The 15,267-nt window shown below is 41.6% G+C and overlaps 1 protein-coding gene and 1 long non-coding RNA gene across 5 annotated transcripts; one reads left to right on the top strand and one right to left on the bottom strand.

The window, feature by feature from the left end:
* Positions 1–487: 487 nt before the first annotated feature.
* Positions 488–1,273, bottom strand: LOC130736001 (uncharacterized). The gene has a single exon (XM_057587864.1). It carries the CDS (start codon positions 1,271–1,273, stop codon positions 488–490), a length of 786 nt encoding a protein of 261 aa, XP_057443847.1.
* A 3,384-nt stretch (positions 1,274–4,657) lies between these two features.
* On the top strand, positions 4,658–7,163 carry LOC130737503 (uncharacterized). 4 transcript variants are annotated; one of them, XR_009018769.1, is made up of 5 exons: positions 4,658–5,085; positions 5,291–5,395; positions 5,529–5,613; positions 5,696–5,823; positions 6,371–7,163. It is a non-coding gene; the product is annotated as an uncharacterized LOC130737503 (long non-coding RNA). The 4 variants fall into 4 exon arrangements; XR_009018768.1 differs by having other exon boundaries at positions 5,679–5,823; positions 6,384–7,163; XR_009018767.1 differs by having other exon boundaries at positions 5,679–5,823.
* The last annotated feature ends 8,104 nt before the right edge of the window (positions 7,164–15,267 follow it).

Below are 15,267 nucleotides of genomic sequence, written 5' to 3'. Positions count from 1 at the left end.
ACTAATAAAATTGTTGGGCTTCCAAACTGTCAGATGGTCATGCAACTAGCTTCTTATCATTACTAGAAGCTGATGAGGTTACAATATTACAAACCAAAAGAAAAAAAAAAAAACTTTATTAATATAGGACTATCAATATAGGGCCATTTTGTTTTACCTGACATTAAATATGTCTCTGCAGGGTCTTCCTACAATTATGTAGGCAGTCAGTCTACAGTGACCTCAAATGCATCTTAGTTTCCTTACTTCATAGGTGGGGGCGGTCATTATGTTACAGACCTATTCTCAATTTTACTATTTGATTCTCATGTTGTATTTAAAATAAATGATCATATTTCAAGTTATGGTTACTAATGAATTGGTAATTGTCCTTGTAGGTCATGACCAATTTTTGATTGCATTTGAAACAGACAACGTCCTCTTTAGGCACATGTGCTCCTCCTTTTCCTGCGAAAGATACCTTGTCAGTAGGACGTTGATAAGGCTTTCACGGTAGTGCCTTGCCCTTATCAAACCTCCCAGCTTGTTTCTGCCCAGAACGGATTGGTCCTCCACTTTCAGATTGACCCCTCTGTCGGTTCTCCATAGCCTCTACCTCCCGAGCTTTCTCAACCTGCCGTTGGAAAACTATAATTCCCAGAGGCCTCATAGATTTCTCAATCTCATTCCTCAATCCCCTCATGAACCTATTGCACAGATAAGGTTCATCCACTTGCGCTTGGAAGAAGCGAAAGTTCTTGGACAAAGTCTCCAACTTAGCAGCATACTCACCCACTGTCATAGCTCCCTGCCTCAGCCCAAGGAACTTGTTCTCCATCTCTTCCCTAGCAGTCTCAGGGAAGTACTTATTCATGAATGCAGTCTTGAAGGAATCCCAAGTGATAACCACCTGGTTAGCAGTCATCAATTGTCTGGCACTCCTCCACCAGTACTCAGCATCACCCTTCAGCATGAAGGTAGCCAAGTTCACTTTCTCCCCCTCTGGAGTATGCGGAGCTTCAAAAATCTTTTCCATCTCTTGGATCCACAAATCAGCTTTCTCATGTTCCACCTCACCAGCAAACTTAGGCGGACCATGTCGGTTAAAGTCAGTTCTCATTCTGATCAGATCCTGTGCCTGATCCCTTTCAGCCGTCTGAGCTCTCCTAGCATGCTCCTCAACATCTCGCTGAGCCTGTGCAGCAGTCATGTTAGCCTGCTGGGTCACTACCTGAGCCAGCTGGGCCATGACTTGAGCAAGCTGAGCATTGGTTGGGCCCTGTCTCGGAGGCATGATGAAATCCTGCTTAGAAATAGAACCACAACCCAATGTCAGTGCTCCAAATATCAGTAAGTAACATAGTATATAAACAAACAATCTATCTCAAGTATCACGACAATGATACTAGCTACAGACAATCTCAAGCCAAGCAAACATCTGAGCAAACAAGTCTACCTAAATCTCACCGCGAAACCTAGAATACCCAAACAAAACAGAACGAGTTCATAAACTCGCATGCCCAACTCTTCCCTCTCACATTTTCTTTCTTTTTCTCACGGTTCCCTTTTCTTTTTCTCTCTTTTTCTGGTTCTGTTTCAACGTGAGTGTGTATTTGTGCAGAATAAGGTTTTCCAATTCAGCCTTTTATCTCTTGTGATTTGAAAAAAATAATAATAAATAAATATTCAGTTTTTAATAAAAAAAACTGAACATTAAAAGATAATTAAATAATGATAAGCTCTCTTCCTTCTCAAGACTCAATCTTTCCCCAAAATCTTGCAAATCTTATCAAGAACCAATATTTCCTCATTGTTTCCCTCCAATTTTCGGCCACAACCCTTCCTTGGCCTCCAAGAAACACAAAACCTTATAATTTTGGGATCCTTGACCTCACAAATAATAGTTCCCTATCATACAATTATTATTATTTCAATTAAATAATAATTCCATACGCGTTCACAATCAAACAAACTCGTTTCTTCACAAAATCCAATACTTATTATTCATCTCAATAAATAATAATGCTTAATTAAATTAGGGTCTTACACGCTGGCTCGCCAGATGCCGGTTTGCTTGTCCCGGAATCATTGGCGCCCAGCATCGGATGGCTGGGTCCAACCTTTGGGGATTTTTTGTTTTTCTTTTTCGGTGGCGGTGAGGGAGCAACGCGCTGTCATCAGCATCGGAAGCGGCAGTGCGCTTCCTCTTACTTCCATCAATGTTGAAAATGGGGGGAAATCACCTCGGCGGCAAGCGCGTTCTACAGCTCTGCTTGGGTAAACTTCATTCCTTCTGCAGGCAAAAGAGGATTAGCATGACAAATTTTTAAAAGAAAGCGGGTAAATGGGCAGAATACAAACCTAGGAGCAGAGTCAAGGTTTTCTCGCGAGAGGCCACCAGCAGCTACGAGCATTCCAGTACGGGGAGTCTGGCGAGGAAGCTGAGAATGATTTTGTCTGTATCGCTCAGTGTAGTGTCTGAGGGCGGTGGAACGAGGCGGGGAGCCTTAGTCCAATAAAAGGGAAATTGGGTCATCCCATCCCGCGAAGTGAAAGTCTCGGGTATGTAGGATGCACAACCACGCGGAAGTACCGACGGCCGGGTGTCATCTTAACATTGCTCTTGAAGGGGTAGAGGCGCTGCCGTCCTGGGTGAGATCTCAAGGAAATCCATCCGTGGGCTTTCAAGGATTTCGGCTCCACAGCAAAGAAATAGAAGAAGTGGGAAATCTTGGGCTCAAGGCCAATTGCTTCGTAGAGTATTTCAAAGCATCTGGCGAAGGCCCAGGCGTTTTGATGTAGTTGGCTGGGAGCAACGTTGATCTCCCTCATCACTTGACGGAGAAATGGGGAGAAGGGAAGCTTAATGCCTAGTTCGAGAAAGAAGTACCCATAGACGAAGAAGTAGTGGGGTTTCTCAACGCCGTGTTTAATCAAGCGATGTTTCCAAGGGCGGTATCAGTCTATGCATTTTTTGGTGACGAGGAGGTTTTCAAGAGACTCCTCGTAGCAAAGCCCACCGGCCTTGTGGGCAGTTTCAGCGATAGACTCATCGGAAGTTTGCTCCGAGGGCTGGCAGGTGGCCTCATGAGAGGGATGATCGACCGCAGGCGCAGGGAGGGAGGTAAATACTTGGCGCCAAAAGGCAACAATGGCTTCCCCGGCAAGGGGAACTCCTCCGGGTGGGGAGGAGTCAGTTGAAGGCGGAGGCGCGGGGGTAGCATCTTGAGAGAGAGAGCGGAAAGACTTCTTCGGGCGGCATTCGAAAGACATTTTTCGGAAGGGGAATGACGTTGGGATGTTGGATCTAGGAAATTTGAGAAAGCAAGGGAGTGCAAGGGTTTCGAAAGCTGACAAGTAATAGGAGGGAGCTTTGCAAGAGGAAGGGAAATAATGGTTGAGATCGTGTCCACGTGTGGAGCAAGTGGGAAGACGTGTCCTGTGTTGGAAAGGCAAAATGATTGCTTTGGGAAAGGACGCGAATTTCAGGGAGTGGGAGCAGCGCATTATGTAGGAAGTTGCAACGGTTGATTGGTTTAAATTCAAAATTGGCAGGCTTTATGGGGATTTGAGGGCACATTTCGTGGAGAGTGGTTGAGATTCTGTAAGATTTGCTGACCTTTGCGTTGCTTCAGTAATTTACACGCGGCCTACACATGTCAGGCCACCGGGGGTCACGGCGAGCACAGCCGTAACTGGCAGGCGAAGCGAGGCGTCTTCGCCACAAGTTACAAGTTACATGTGGACTTGGAAGGATTTGCTGGGCAAAAAAGAAATTTGATTCTATTTATTACGCCATGTTGGCGACTTACTTTATGCATTAGTCTTGGTACCATCTAGTTCTTTTAAAACCTGGCGCCTTTACTTTAAAGACACGCTTAGCTCTCATGCTTCAAGCTCGGTGTCTTGTGGGCTGGGCGAGACCAAGAAGTCCTCGCCCAGGGCTATCAGTCGCCAAGGGAGGCTCAAGCAGCGAGTTGGGCCTCATCTGCAAGGCCCATTAAGGGCAGTTAGAGATACCAGGCCCAACCCCCAGTCTATAAATAGGGGACGGTTACCAATTGTAAGGGACTCTTGGCCCATTTGAGAAACAACACATTGAAATTCAGTTATCTTTCACTCTCTAAGCGGTTACACACATTTTCTCTCTCTAGATTCCGTTATCACAATCCTCTTACTCTAGGCACTATGCCTTCACTCTATGTTCTTGGCTAGAACACGTATGATACTCATACAATTCAATTTTTTTCTTCTAATTGATGGAACATATCAGTAAGACTAAATTTTACAGAGTGATGCTATATAGCAAAAAATTCAACTACAGATAGTATGAATAAATATAATGGATAGTTTTAACTACAAGGGAGGTTTTTCATCTATATCTGACATACCATTCTTTAGGTATAACTTTGTGAGTTTAGAGAAGTTCATTAAGAAGAATTTCATTCTCAAAGACAAATTACATTACATACCTTAATGGCTACTCCTTGCAGTGGCGTATATCCCTACAAGTGCATGGTAGGGCTTGTACGCTACCTCACATTCACCTGACATGTAAATTACAGAAGTACCCCTTTGTATTACGAAATTTACATTCTGATGTTGTGAGTAGATTACAAAATTACCCATTTGCTTAAATATAATTTAGATCCTAATCAATAATTAACAAGCTAAGTAATAATCTGACTAAAAAAGAAAAATGGAAAATAGAATCCTTAATTCCCTGGAACCTTCATCCCCAAATTAAACTAGCGTTGTTCATCTCCTTCATCTCATCCCCCAAAGTCTTAATTTTTTTTCCAGAAATTCATCTTAATATCTCAACTTCTTCCCCAGCCTCTGCACCATCACCGATCTCTTCTCCTCTCCTGCGTTCATCCTCTTCTCTACGCCGCGCTCACTCATGCGGCTTCTTTTCATCGCCGATACCAACAAGAACCCAACGGTGCAGCTTGAGGCGCTTCTCATCGAGTTGCAGTGCAGTGTTAGTTTACACGTTGCGGTTTCTGGACTTCTTGGCTTCCAATTCTGACTCACTGACACGGAGGAGCTCGAACTCGCCATCGTTCGATAATGAGTTTAGGGCTTTCTCGCCCACACCCATATGTAAGTCTTCTCCTTCCAATTTCAAACCCAATTGTCTCGATTTCATTCCTGCTCTACTGTATCTTCAAGTTCATAACCCTAATTTTAGTAATTTCAGTTACTTTTACCTTTTTGACTTCCAATGACTTTTTCAGTAAGATATCTCTAATTTTTTTAGCTAATCAAGTGTCTGTTTTTGTGCAATTTGATTTTGAATGCCAAGCAGGTTTTGAGTTAAGCCTCTAGTTAGGAATCATGTCGAGGCCCATGCTGCTTGTCTTCTTGCTGATTATACTTATAATTTAAGCATTAAGAGACAGGAATTAATAAGGTATGATCTTTGTTGACCTAATTGATTATACATCACAACTTTTTAGTGCCATACATATGGTCTACAGTTCTGTATATATGATTGCATATCACTAGAATATAAATAGTAACTTCATTTTTTATCCTGATTATAGGTGGTTCTTGAAACTGAGTGAATGGGCTCATTTCTCATCCTATGAAGTTGATATTCGATCTAGATCAAGTGCTTCCCATATTCTGGTATGCAATGTTTTCTATGTCAATTTCCTCTTGTTTCTTTTCTTTAACTAATTACATTTATGTAGGTTTTAAGTTATATCAGGATGTACAGGACCTCTTTGAATTTCCTTCTCTTTGCTAATAAATGAGTTTGCCCAATCACATCCACCATAATCAGAAGAAAGGTTTACAAGCTTATTTGCTACAATATATCAATGGCCGCACTCATAGGTACTCACAGTTAATTATTAGATAGTTGGGGGTGAGAGTTAGTTAGAAAGAGTCTATAAATAAGACTGTTATTGAGAGTATGAGGGATCTTTGTGTTGATTTTGGTATTGGTGTTTAGATAGAGCATTGCGTCTCTTTCTAGGGTTAGGGAGGGTGTTTGGTATCTCTCTCATGTATCTAGGTTACATACATGTGTAAATTAACCAGTCACCACTTTTTTTGGTCGACCTTATGACATAGGATTGCCAAGGTGATGTTTGAAATAGATGCTTTAAAAATATTGCTGGTAAAAACTGCAATGCAGATATATTAGATCTTGCTGACATTTCTTTAAGTTGGCCTGCTGCTTTATTAGTTGATTAGTGATAGTGAAAAATATAATTAGTTTCTTGAAGATGACTTATCATAATGCATACTTCTGTCATTTGGGTCACACTTGCATAAGACTTGGGTTTTAACGTCAATATGAAATTTAAATCGGATTTGAATAAGCTTTGTACTCCTTATGCATTGAGTTACTTGATTCATTATATTTTTATATTCTCAGAATCAAAATGCAGGTACCTTACTCCATGTGAAGCCGCATGGAGAACATTCAAATATGATATTCATTACAGATGGCCTCCAGTGTTGCGATTAGGATTTCATCTTCCAAACCAACAAAGTGTTTTATTCAAGGAAAATGACGATTTAGAAGATGTGATGGAAAAATCAACAAAAAAGGGCACTCAATTCTTGGCTTAGATGAACGCCAACAAGAAGTACCAGGAGGGGAGAAATCTCACATATGCAGAATTTCCTTCTGAGTTTCTTTACAACAAAAAAACAACAAAATGGGTTCCTAAGAAAAAAAGATTTTCTCTTGGTCGGTTGCAATTTATTGCTCCAGGAATGGGAGAAAATTACTATATGCGTGTTTTATTAACCATGCAAAAAGGTTGTGACAGTTTTAAAAGCATAAAAACGGTTAAGGGTGTGGTTTATCCCACTTTCCATGATGCATGCGAAGCAATGGGACTGTTGGAGGATGATCGCGAGTATGTTGATGGAATTTCAATTTCAAGTGAATTTGGATCTGGAACTCAACTAAGGAAACTTTTTTACTAGAATGCTGATGACAAACTTGATTTCCCGGCCACAAGAAGTTTGGAGAAAGTCCTGGTCTCTTTTATGTGATGGCATTTTATATGACAGAAGGAAAACACTCAACATTTCAGATATTCAATCATTTATAAAAATGTTTTGAATGTAATTAATGCAGTTAGACTATTTTGTTATTTTGAATTTAATGTACTTTATCGCGTTATTAATGCAGTAAATTTGATATTTTTTTTAATAAATATGGTTTTTTACGCTACAAAGGTTGAAAAATACCTTTATTTAAATTTAAATTTTTTAAATTCTAAAAATCATAAATTCGTTTGATTATTTATTGAGTAAAATTTAATTCAGAAAAAAAATCATTAAATGCATGATTAATACTATTTTTTGTAAGCGTGACTTAAATTACATAATTAAATCATTGTAATTAAGGAAAATAAAGGTAGTAAGGAAAGATATTTTTTAAAAAAGGTAGTAATCAAGTTTAAGCATTTGTTTAAACATAATAAAACCACTTATTAAACTTTACCTATTTGTCTTGATAATCAAATTGAAATTAACTATTATGTTTTTGCTTTCATTTAGATCTGCATATATAGATGATGAAGAATTAAAGAACCTATATTTAATAGAGATTGAAAAAATTCTTCAAGGAAAGGGAAGGTCATTGAAGGAATTTCCATGTTTGTCATATCCTAAATTTACTGAAGCATATAATTTTGAAAATAGATTCGTTGCAGATGAGTTGAATTACAATAAAGATGAAATGCTTAAGATTCATGAAGAATTGGTTTGTTGACTTACTTCAGAGTAAGAGGGAGTTTATAAAAATGTTTTGAATGTTGTATTATCTGATAATGGGGGATTCTTTTTTCTATATGGTTTTGGAGGAACTGGAAAAACATTTGTTTGGAACACCTTATCTGCTGCTTTGCGTTCAAGGGGCCTTATTGTGTTAAATGTCACATCCAGCGGAATAGCATCGCTATTGTTACCGGAGGTAGAACTGCTCATTCCAGGTTCTCTATTCCTATTTCAATAAATGAGATGTCAACCTGTAATCTTCGTCAAGGTTCCCCACAAGCTGAATTGTTGAAAAAAGCAAGCCTAATTATTTGGGATGAGGCACCTATGTTGAACAAACATTGCTTTGAAGCTTTGGACAGATCTCTAAATGACATTATGAAGACTAGATCTAAATATGGTTATGACATTCCATTCAGAGGGAAAGTTGTTGTACTAGGAGACGACTTTAGACAAATACTCTCAGTTATTTCCAAAGGAAGCCGTTCTGAGATTGTGGGATCTGCTATCAATTCTTCATATATATGGAAGCATTGCAAGGTAATGAAGTTGACTGTTAATATGAGATTGCAAAATGCTAACTCATCTTCTTCATCAGCAGAAATAAAAGAGTTTGCTGATTGGTTGCTTCAAGTGGGAGACAGAACAATTACAACTATTGATGAAGCTGAATCACTCATTGAGATTCCTCCAGATCTCCTTATTGAACCGTGTAAGGATGCCTTACTTGAAATAGTAAATTTTGCATATCCGAAACTTTTGTTTAATTTGGAAAAAAATTCATTCTTCCAAGAAAGAGCAATCCTTGCACCAACACTTGAAAGTGTAGAGGAAATCAACAATTTTATGTTAGGTATGATTCCTGGTGATGAAATGGAGTATTTGAGTTGTGATACTCCATGCAAGTCAGATGAAGATTCAGGTGTCAATGTGGAATGTGTAAGATGATTGGAAAAGCTGATTTTCATTAATCAAAAGTACTGTATAAATAGATACAAAAGAGTTGACCTAGGCTAATAATTACAGAGAAATCTAAGCCTAATTACAGGTAAGTCATAATGACATAAATAAATTACATAATATCTATTTATTCTATCACACCCCCGCAGTCGAAGCGGGAGGCTCACGGATGCTAAGACTGGTCCGGAAATCATCAAAAAAGAACTTTAGGAAGGCCTTTGGTGAAGATGTCTGCAATCTGATGACGAGAAGGAACATGAAGAACGCATGCCTGACCACGAGCGACCTTCTCTCGAACAAAGTGAATGTCCATCTCAATATGTTTCGTACGCTGATGTTGGACGGGATTGCCGGATAGGTAGATAACACTAACATTATCACAATACACCAAAGTCGCCTGAGAAATAGGAAAGAAAAGCTCCAAAAGCAGGTTACGTAGCCAACATGATTCAGAAACCACATTGGCAACGCCTCGGTACTCAGCCTCAGCACTAGATCGGGAAAGTGTGGGTTGTCGCTTGGATGACCAGACAATGAGGTTATCACCGAGAAACACACAATAACCAGAAGTAGACCGACGAGTGTCGGGACAGCCACCCCAATCTGCATCAGTGTAGGAAATGAGCTTCTCGATATGAGAAGGGTAGAGATGCAGGCCAAACTGTAAAGTGCCCTGAACATAACGCAAGATGCGCTTCAGAGCAAACATATGCTCTGTGCGAGGGGCATGCATGTGAAGACACACCTGCTGAACAGCATAAGAGATGTCAGGACGAGTGAATGTGAGATACTGCAAAGCCCCAACAAGACTCCGATATAAAGTAGGATCATCACACGGAGTGCCAGCAGAAGTACTGAGTTTCTGCTTGGTGTCTACTGGAGTGGCAGAAGGATTACACGATGTCATACCAGCGCGAGCAATAATGTCACGTGCATATGTACTCTGACTGAGAAAAAGGCCACCTGCATGTCTGGTGACGGTAATGCCCAGAAAATAGCTCAACGGTCCCAGATCCTTCATGGCAAACTCGGAAGCGAGGAGAGCCATAATAGATTTGCGAAGGTCATGGGAGGAGCTGATGAGGATGATATCATCAACATAAAGCAGGAGGTAAGCCAGGTCAGAGCCTCGTTTGTAAATGAAAAGTGAGTGATCGGAGGTGCTGTGCTGAAACCCAATGGTGGATACATAGTCGGCAAAACGTTGGTACCAGGCCCGAGGCGCTTGCTTCAGCCCATAAAGAGACTTCCGCAAGCGGCACACATAGTCAGGATGATTAGGGTCTCGGAAACCCAAGGGCTGATGCATGTAGACTGTCTCATGCAGATCACCATGGAGGAAGGCATTCTGAACATCTAGCTGGTGAATAGGCCAAGACTTGGAGAGGGCAATGGAGAGAACTGTGCGAATGGTCGCTGGTTTCACCACAGGACTGAAGGTCTCATCACAATCAACACCTGCAATTTGTGACCTACCATCACCTACAAGACGAGCTTTATAGCGCTCAAAACAACCATTAGCTTTCGTCTTATGACGAAAAATCCACATGCAGCGAATGATATTAACATCACTAGGACGAGGTACCAAATCCCAAGTTTTATTTCTAATTAAAGCATCAAATTCAGACTGCATTGCGGATTTCCAATTTGGGTCGGAAAGAGCTAGCTTCGGGTTTTTTGGGAAGAGGTGAGATGGTGGGATCGTCAATGGTTGCAGAAAGGTTGAAGAGCTTTCTAGATTTGTAGATACCACGCATGCTGCGAGTGGCCATGGTACGGATAGGAGGTACAGGCTGTGGCGGAATTGGAGAAGGTGATGAGGAGGCAGACGAGGAGGAAGAGGTCGTGGGGAGCTGTGGGGTGATCACGGCCGGAGAGACGGCATGAGTGGGGATAGCGTCATGTAAGGTGGATGGAGAAGCCCATTGGTGAATAATAGAGGGATGGACAGGATCAGAGAAGCAGTCATAAGAGGAGGGAGGAGGGGTAGTCATGGTGGCAAAGGGAAACTGAGTCTCATCAAAGATGACATGGCGAGAGATAATGATTTTTCTGTGCGACAAATCAAAACACTTATAACCTCTGTGATGAAGTGGGTACCCGAGAAAGACACACGGGGGAAGAGCGCGGTTGTAGTTTGTTAATGGTAGTGGAAGGGACCAAAGGGTAACAAAGACAACCAAAAACGCGAAGATGTGTGTAAGACGGGTCACGACGATACAAAAGTTGAGTGGGAGAGAGATTAGACACAGCTTGCCGAGGAATGATATTAAGTAGATAGGTGGCCATTTGAAGGGCATGATGCCAAAATGACGGAGGTACAGACGCATGAGCGAGAAGAGTACGAATCATGTTGTTAATGGTGCGTATTTTGCGCTCTGCCTTGCCATTTTGAGATGATGTGTGCGAGCAGGAGAAGCGAAAAATAAGACCATTAGCAGCACAATAATCATGAAAAGATTTATTGTCAAATTCTCGCCCATTATCACATTGAAGACATTTTACATATTGAGAAAAATGCTTGCGGATTTGATTTGACAGAGAAGTGAACATTTCAAAAACTTGAGATTTAGTACTTAAAGGAAACGTCCACAGAAAATCTGTAAAATCATCCAAGAATAAAACATAATAACGATGACCAGCGGAAGATAAAACAGGGGAAGTCCATAAATCACTGTGTAAAATGTCAAAAGGCATCACAGTAACAGTATTTGAAGAAACAAATGACAACCTAACATGTTTGCCAAACACACAAGACTCACAAATGGTTCGAGAATTTAAATGCTCATAACTAATGAACTTATTATTGCGAAGAGACTGCAGGGCAGAAGAACTAGGATGACCAAGACGGCAGTGCTAGAGACTCTGAGCTAGACCAACAAATGGAAAGGAAGGAGTGACTGGGTATAGGTCGCCGAGACTATTACATCTCATGGGTGGAATCCCCGTCTGAAAATCATGAATCGAGAAACCATATGGGTCAAAACAAACAGAAACATTATTATCAGTAGTGAGTTGTCGCACAGAAATCAGGTTTTTAACAATTTGTGGTGTGTGCTAGACATGGGAAAGGGTTAAAGGCTTGTGTTTATGGGATGTGGGGAGGGTGGTGTTTCCAGAACCCTGGATTGGAATACCCTGTCTGCTACCAACATACAGTTTCTGATTAAGATGACTTAAATTAGAATAAGACGTGAGATTACCTTGTGATGCTGCAACATGAGAGGATGCTCCAGTGTCCATGTACCAGGTGCTGTCTGGAGGAGCAAGTGTCATGGTGTGCATGGCAGTGGAAATGTCAGTGGGCACCGGTGAGGACGAAGCAACATGTGCCTGAGGACGCTGGCCCAGAATGTCGGGTTGCCGAGGAGGAGCAGAAGGACGAGTCCACTGAGATGTAGGGTATGGACACGGAGGCATGGCCCATGGAGATGGGGCCCATCCCCAAGGCTGGTACGGGTAGTACTGCTGCGGAGGTGGCATCGGAGGAGAGGAGCCCTGAGACGTGCCACTGCGGGATCCGCCACCGTAGCCACGATTCCCACCACGACCCTTAGAGTTGTGAGAGCGAGAACGGTTAGAGGACCGACGGTTAGAGCTTTGAGAGGAGGCATCCGAAGGGCGCGTATGAGCAGCAACATAAGCAGCAGGAGGCTCAGCAGGTTTCAGCTTAGCCATACCAGCTTCCTCCAAGGTAAGCATGGAGCGAGCCTGATGAAAGGAAGGGAGCGGATTGCTCTGGCGAATCAAGGTTGCAACACCCTTGTAAGCCTCAGTGAGGCCGGAGATGAGCTGCAAAACCAGACGGTGATTGTTCACAGGGGCACCGACATCACGGAGCTGGTCAGAAAGCGTCTTCAGACGCTGACAGTAGGCTGCCACGGTTGGAAAAGCTTCCATGCGAACAGTAGAGAACTCCTGCTCTAGGGTGACAGCACGAGCGTTCTGATTATCCCAAAAGATATCAGCCAAACGCGTCCAAGCAGTGAGAGCGGTGGAGTCAGGCTCCATGATGGTAGTCATCAGGTCAATAGAGATGGTGGCATAAATCCACTGAAGGACCGTGGCATCCAAAGTGGTCCACAGCTCGTAAGTGGGGTCAGTGACAGGCGGAGGAGGCTTGTCCGCAGCAGGGACAATGTGATGCAGAACCCGGTGAGAACGGGCATGAATGCGGAAAAGCTCTGCCCAGGTGCCATAGCGATCAGTGTCCACGTCAAGCATAATAGGAATGTGATTCCTAATGTTCGTGACAGCAAGCGCCGGGTGGAAATCAGGTTTAGCCGACGGGGCAGGAGGGGCCACGGGGGTGACTACCGGAGAAGTGGTGGCGGTCACGGAGGTGCTATCTGAGGAGGCTTGAGAAGACATGATAGCGAGGAGTTTGACCCAGAGGAAAGGAAAATATGTTTTTTTTTTACTGGCGGTTGAATCGGGTGGGGTCGAACCGGTTGGTGGTCTGTGTGAACCGGGCTCTGGATCAGTCACGCGGGTCGGGTTGAAAGTGCAGCAACCCCCGCGTGTGAAACTGCAAGGAGGAAGGAGCAGATCTGGAGCGGCGCTGGCGGTGCAAGGGGCGACGCGGCCGGTGGCAGGCTCGTCCAGGAGAGTGGCGGAGAGGGAGGCGGGTTCCGGCGGCGCTAGTGGCGGCTCGGGTCGCGGGTTCTAACGCAAGCACACGAGGAAAGTGCGGCGTGGAAGAGACCCAGCGCGGTTGGGCTCGCAGTGGTTGTGCGAGCGGCCGACGACGTGGAAGGGAGGAGCAGCGGCGGGCGGCGCGACGAAGACAGCGGCTGATGGTGGGGAATGAGAGACAGGGAGGCAGCGGCTGCATTACGGAAAGAAAGGAGATTAAGAAAGCATATCAGAAAATAAAATTAGGTTAGGATCTTTTGTGCTCTGATTACCATGTAAGATGATTGGAAAAACTGATTTTCATTAATCAAAAGTACTGTATAAATAGATACAAAAGAGTTGACCTAGGCTAATAATTACAGAGAAATCTAAGCCTAATTACAGGTAAGTCATAATGACATAAATAAATTACATAATATTTATTTATTCTATCAGAATGGTTTACATCTGAATTCTTAAATGATTACAAATGCTCCGGAATTCCAAACCATCAAATTAAACTAAAAGGTGGCGTCCCTATCATGCTCATTCGAAACATTGACCAAGCTGCAGGGTTGTGTAATGGCACTCGAATGATAGTCAACACTTTGACTAAATATATAATTGTTGCTACTGTTCTAAACGGAAACACGATGGGGGAAACAACCTTTATTCCAATGATGAGCTTAACTCCATCTAATTCTGACATTCCATTCAAATTCCAGCACAGACAATTCCCTGTTACCCTATGTTTTGCAATGACTATAAATAAAAGTCAGGGACAATCTTTATCTCATGTTGGACTGTATTTGTCAAGGCCTGTCTTTACTCATGGGCAATTATATGTTGCACTATCAAGAGTTAAATCTAGAAAAGGTTTGAAGATACTAATCCTAGATGACCAAGGAGTAGTTTCTAACACTACCCGCAACGTTGTCTATCAAGAAGTCTTTGAAAATATTTGATATGTAAGTGCTGTTTTTTACTACAATTTTGTTGGGTTTATATTTTTTTAAATACCAAATCTGATATGTCTTTGTTTTAATTGTTGACAGTATAAATAAATGTCAAGCAACTTATTGGCCATCTAGCTTGAAGGATAATTCCGTTGCTATAAGGTTTGTTTTTAATTTTCAAATGATATATCAACTTTATCTTTGTTTTGATTACTAATTATTACTCTGATATCTACTTTTTCCATTGTAGGTTATGATACTCAAATATTGAATTAGTAGCAAAATTTAACTTCAAGTCTGAAGTGATTATCACTGAACATGGACAACAAGTTCTATTAAGCGATCATGCTGTTGACATTTTTTAGATTTTTTAATTTTTTTGTTTTTTCAATGCATTCCGTAAAAACTTGGATTTATAATATTGTTCATGTATTGACATCGGTATGCCATAAAACGAATTCTATTTAACAATTTTACGTTAGTCTATTCACATACATGTTTGAACCTATTCTCCGTTATTTGATATTCTACAGATATATCTACACAATAAACTTAATCGCCGTGCAACGCACGAGTGAAAATGACTAGTAACTTTCACAAAATTTGAAAACTCCTTACTTAAGTGCTTATACTAAAGAGCAGTATTGTATTTCCAATTCTCTATGGACGATAGAAATTATTTACTATACTACAATTGAATCTTGAGGGATTTGAAAATAGTGTGGTAAATATACTCTTTTCAAGTAGTATCTTAGTGATTCAGGTGTATTTATGCTTCCAATATGAGTAGGATTATAGAACTTGTTATCTTATTATCTTGTGTTGTGAGCTTATTTGGTTTGAGTGGTTCTTTTAATTTTTTTTTCAGGTTGAGATATATAATTGGATAGGGAATTGTTACTTTGGACCATTTGAGAGAGTTATGTTCTCAAGATACTTTAATAATGAATAATTTTTGTTGTTTGGAAAAGAACATCTATCTATCTATATCTATATATATATGTAAAGC

Source organism: Lotus japonicus, chromosome 2, assembly GCF_012489685.1.
Source record: "Lotus japonicus ecotype B-129 chromosome 2, LjGifu_v1.2".
Lineage (NCBI taxonomy): Eukaryota > Viridiplantae > Streptophyta > Magnoliopsida > Fabales > Fabaceae > Lotus > Lotus japonicus.
The sequence above is the reverse complement of the archived record's forward strand: the minus strand, read 5'-3'. Positions and strand labels throughout refer to the sequence as shown.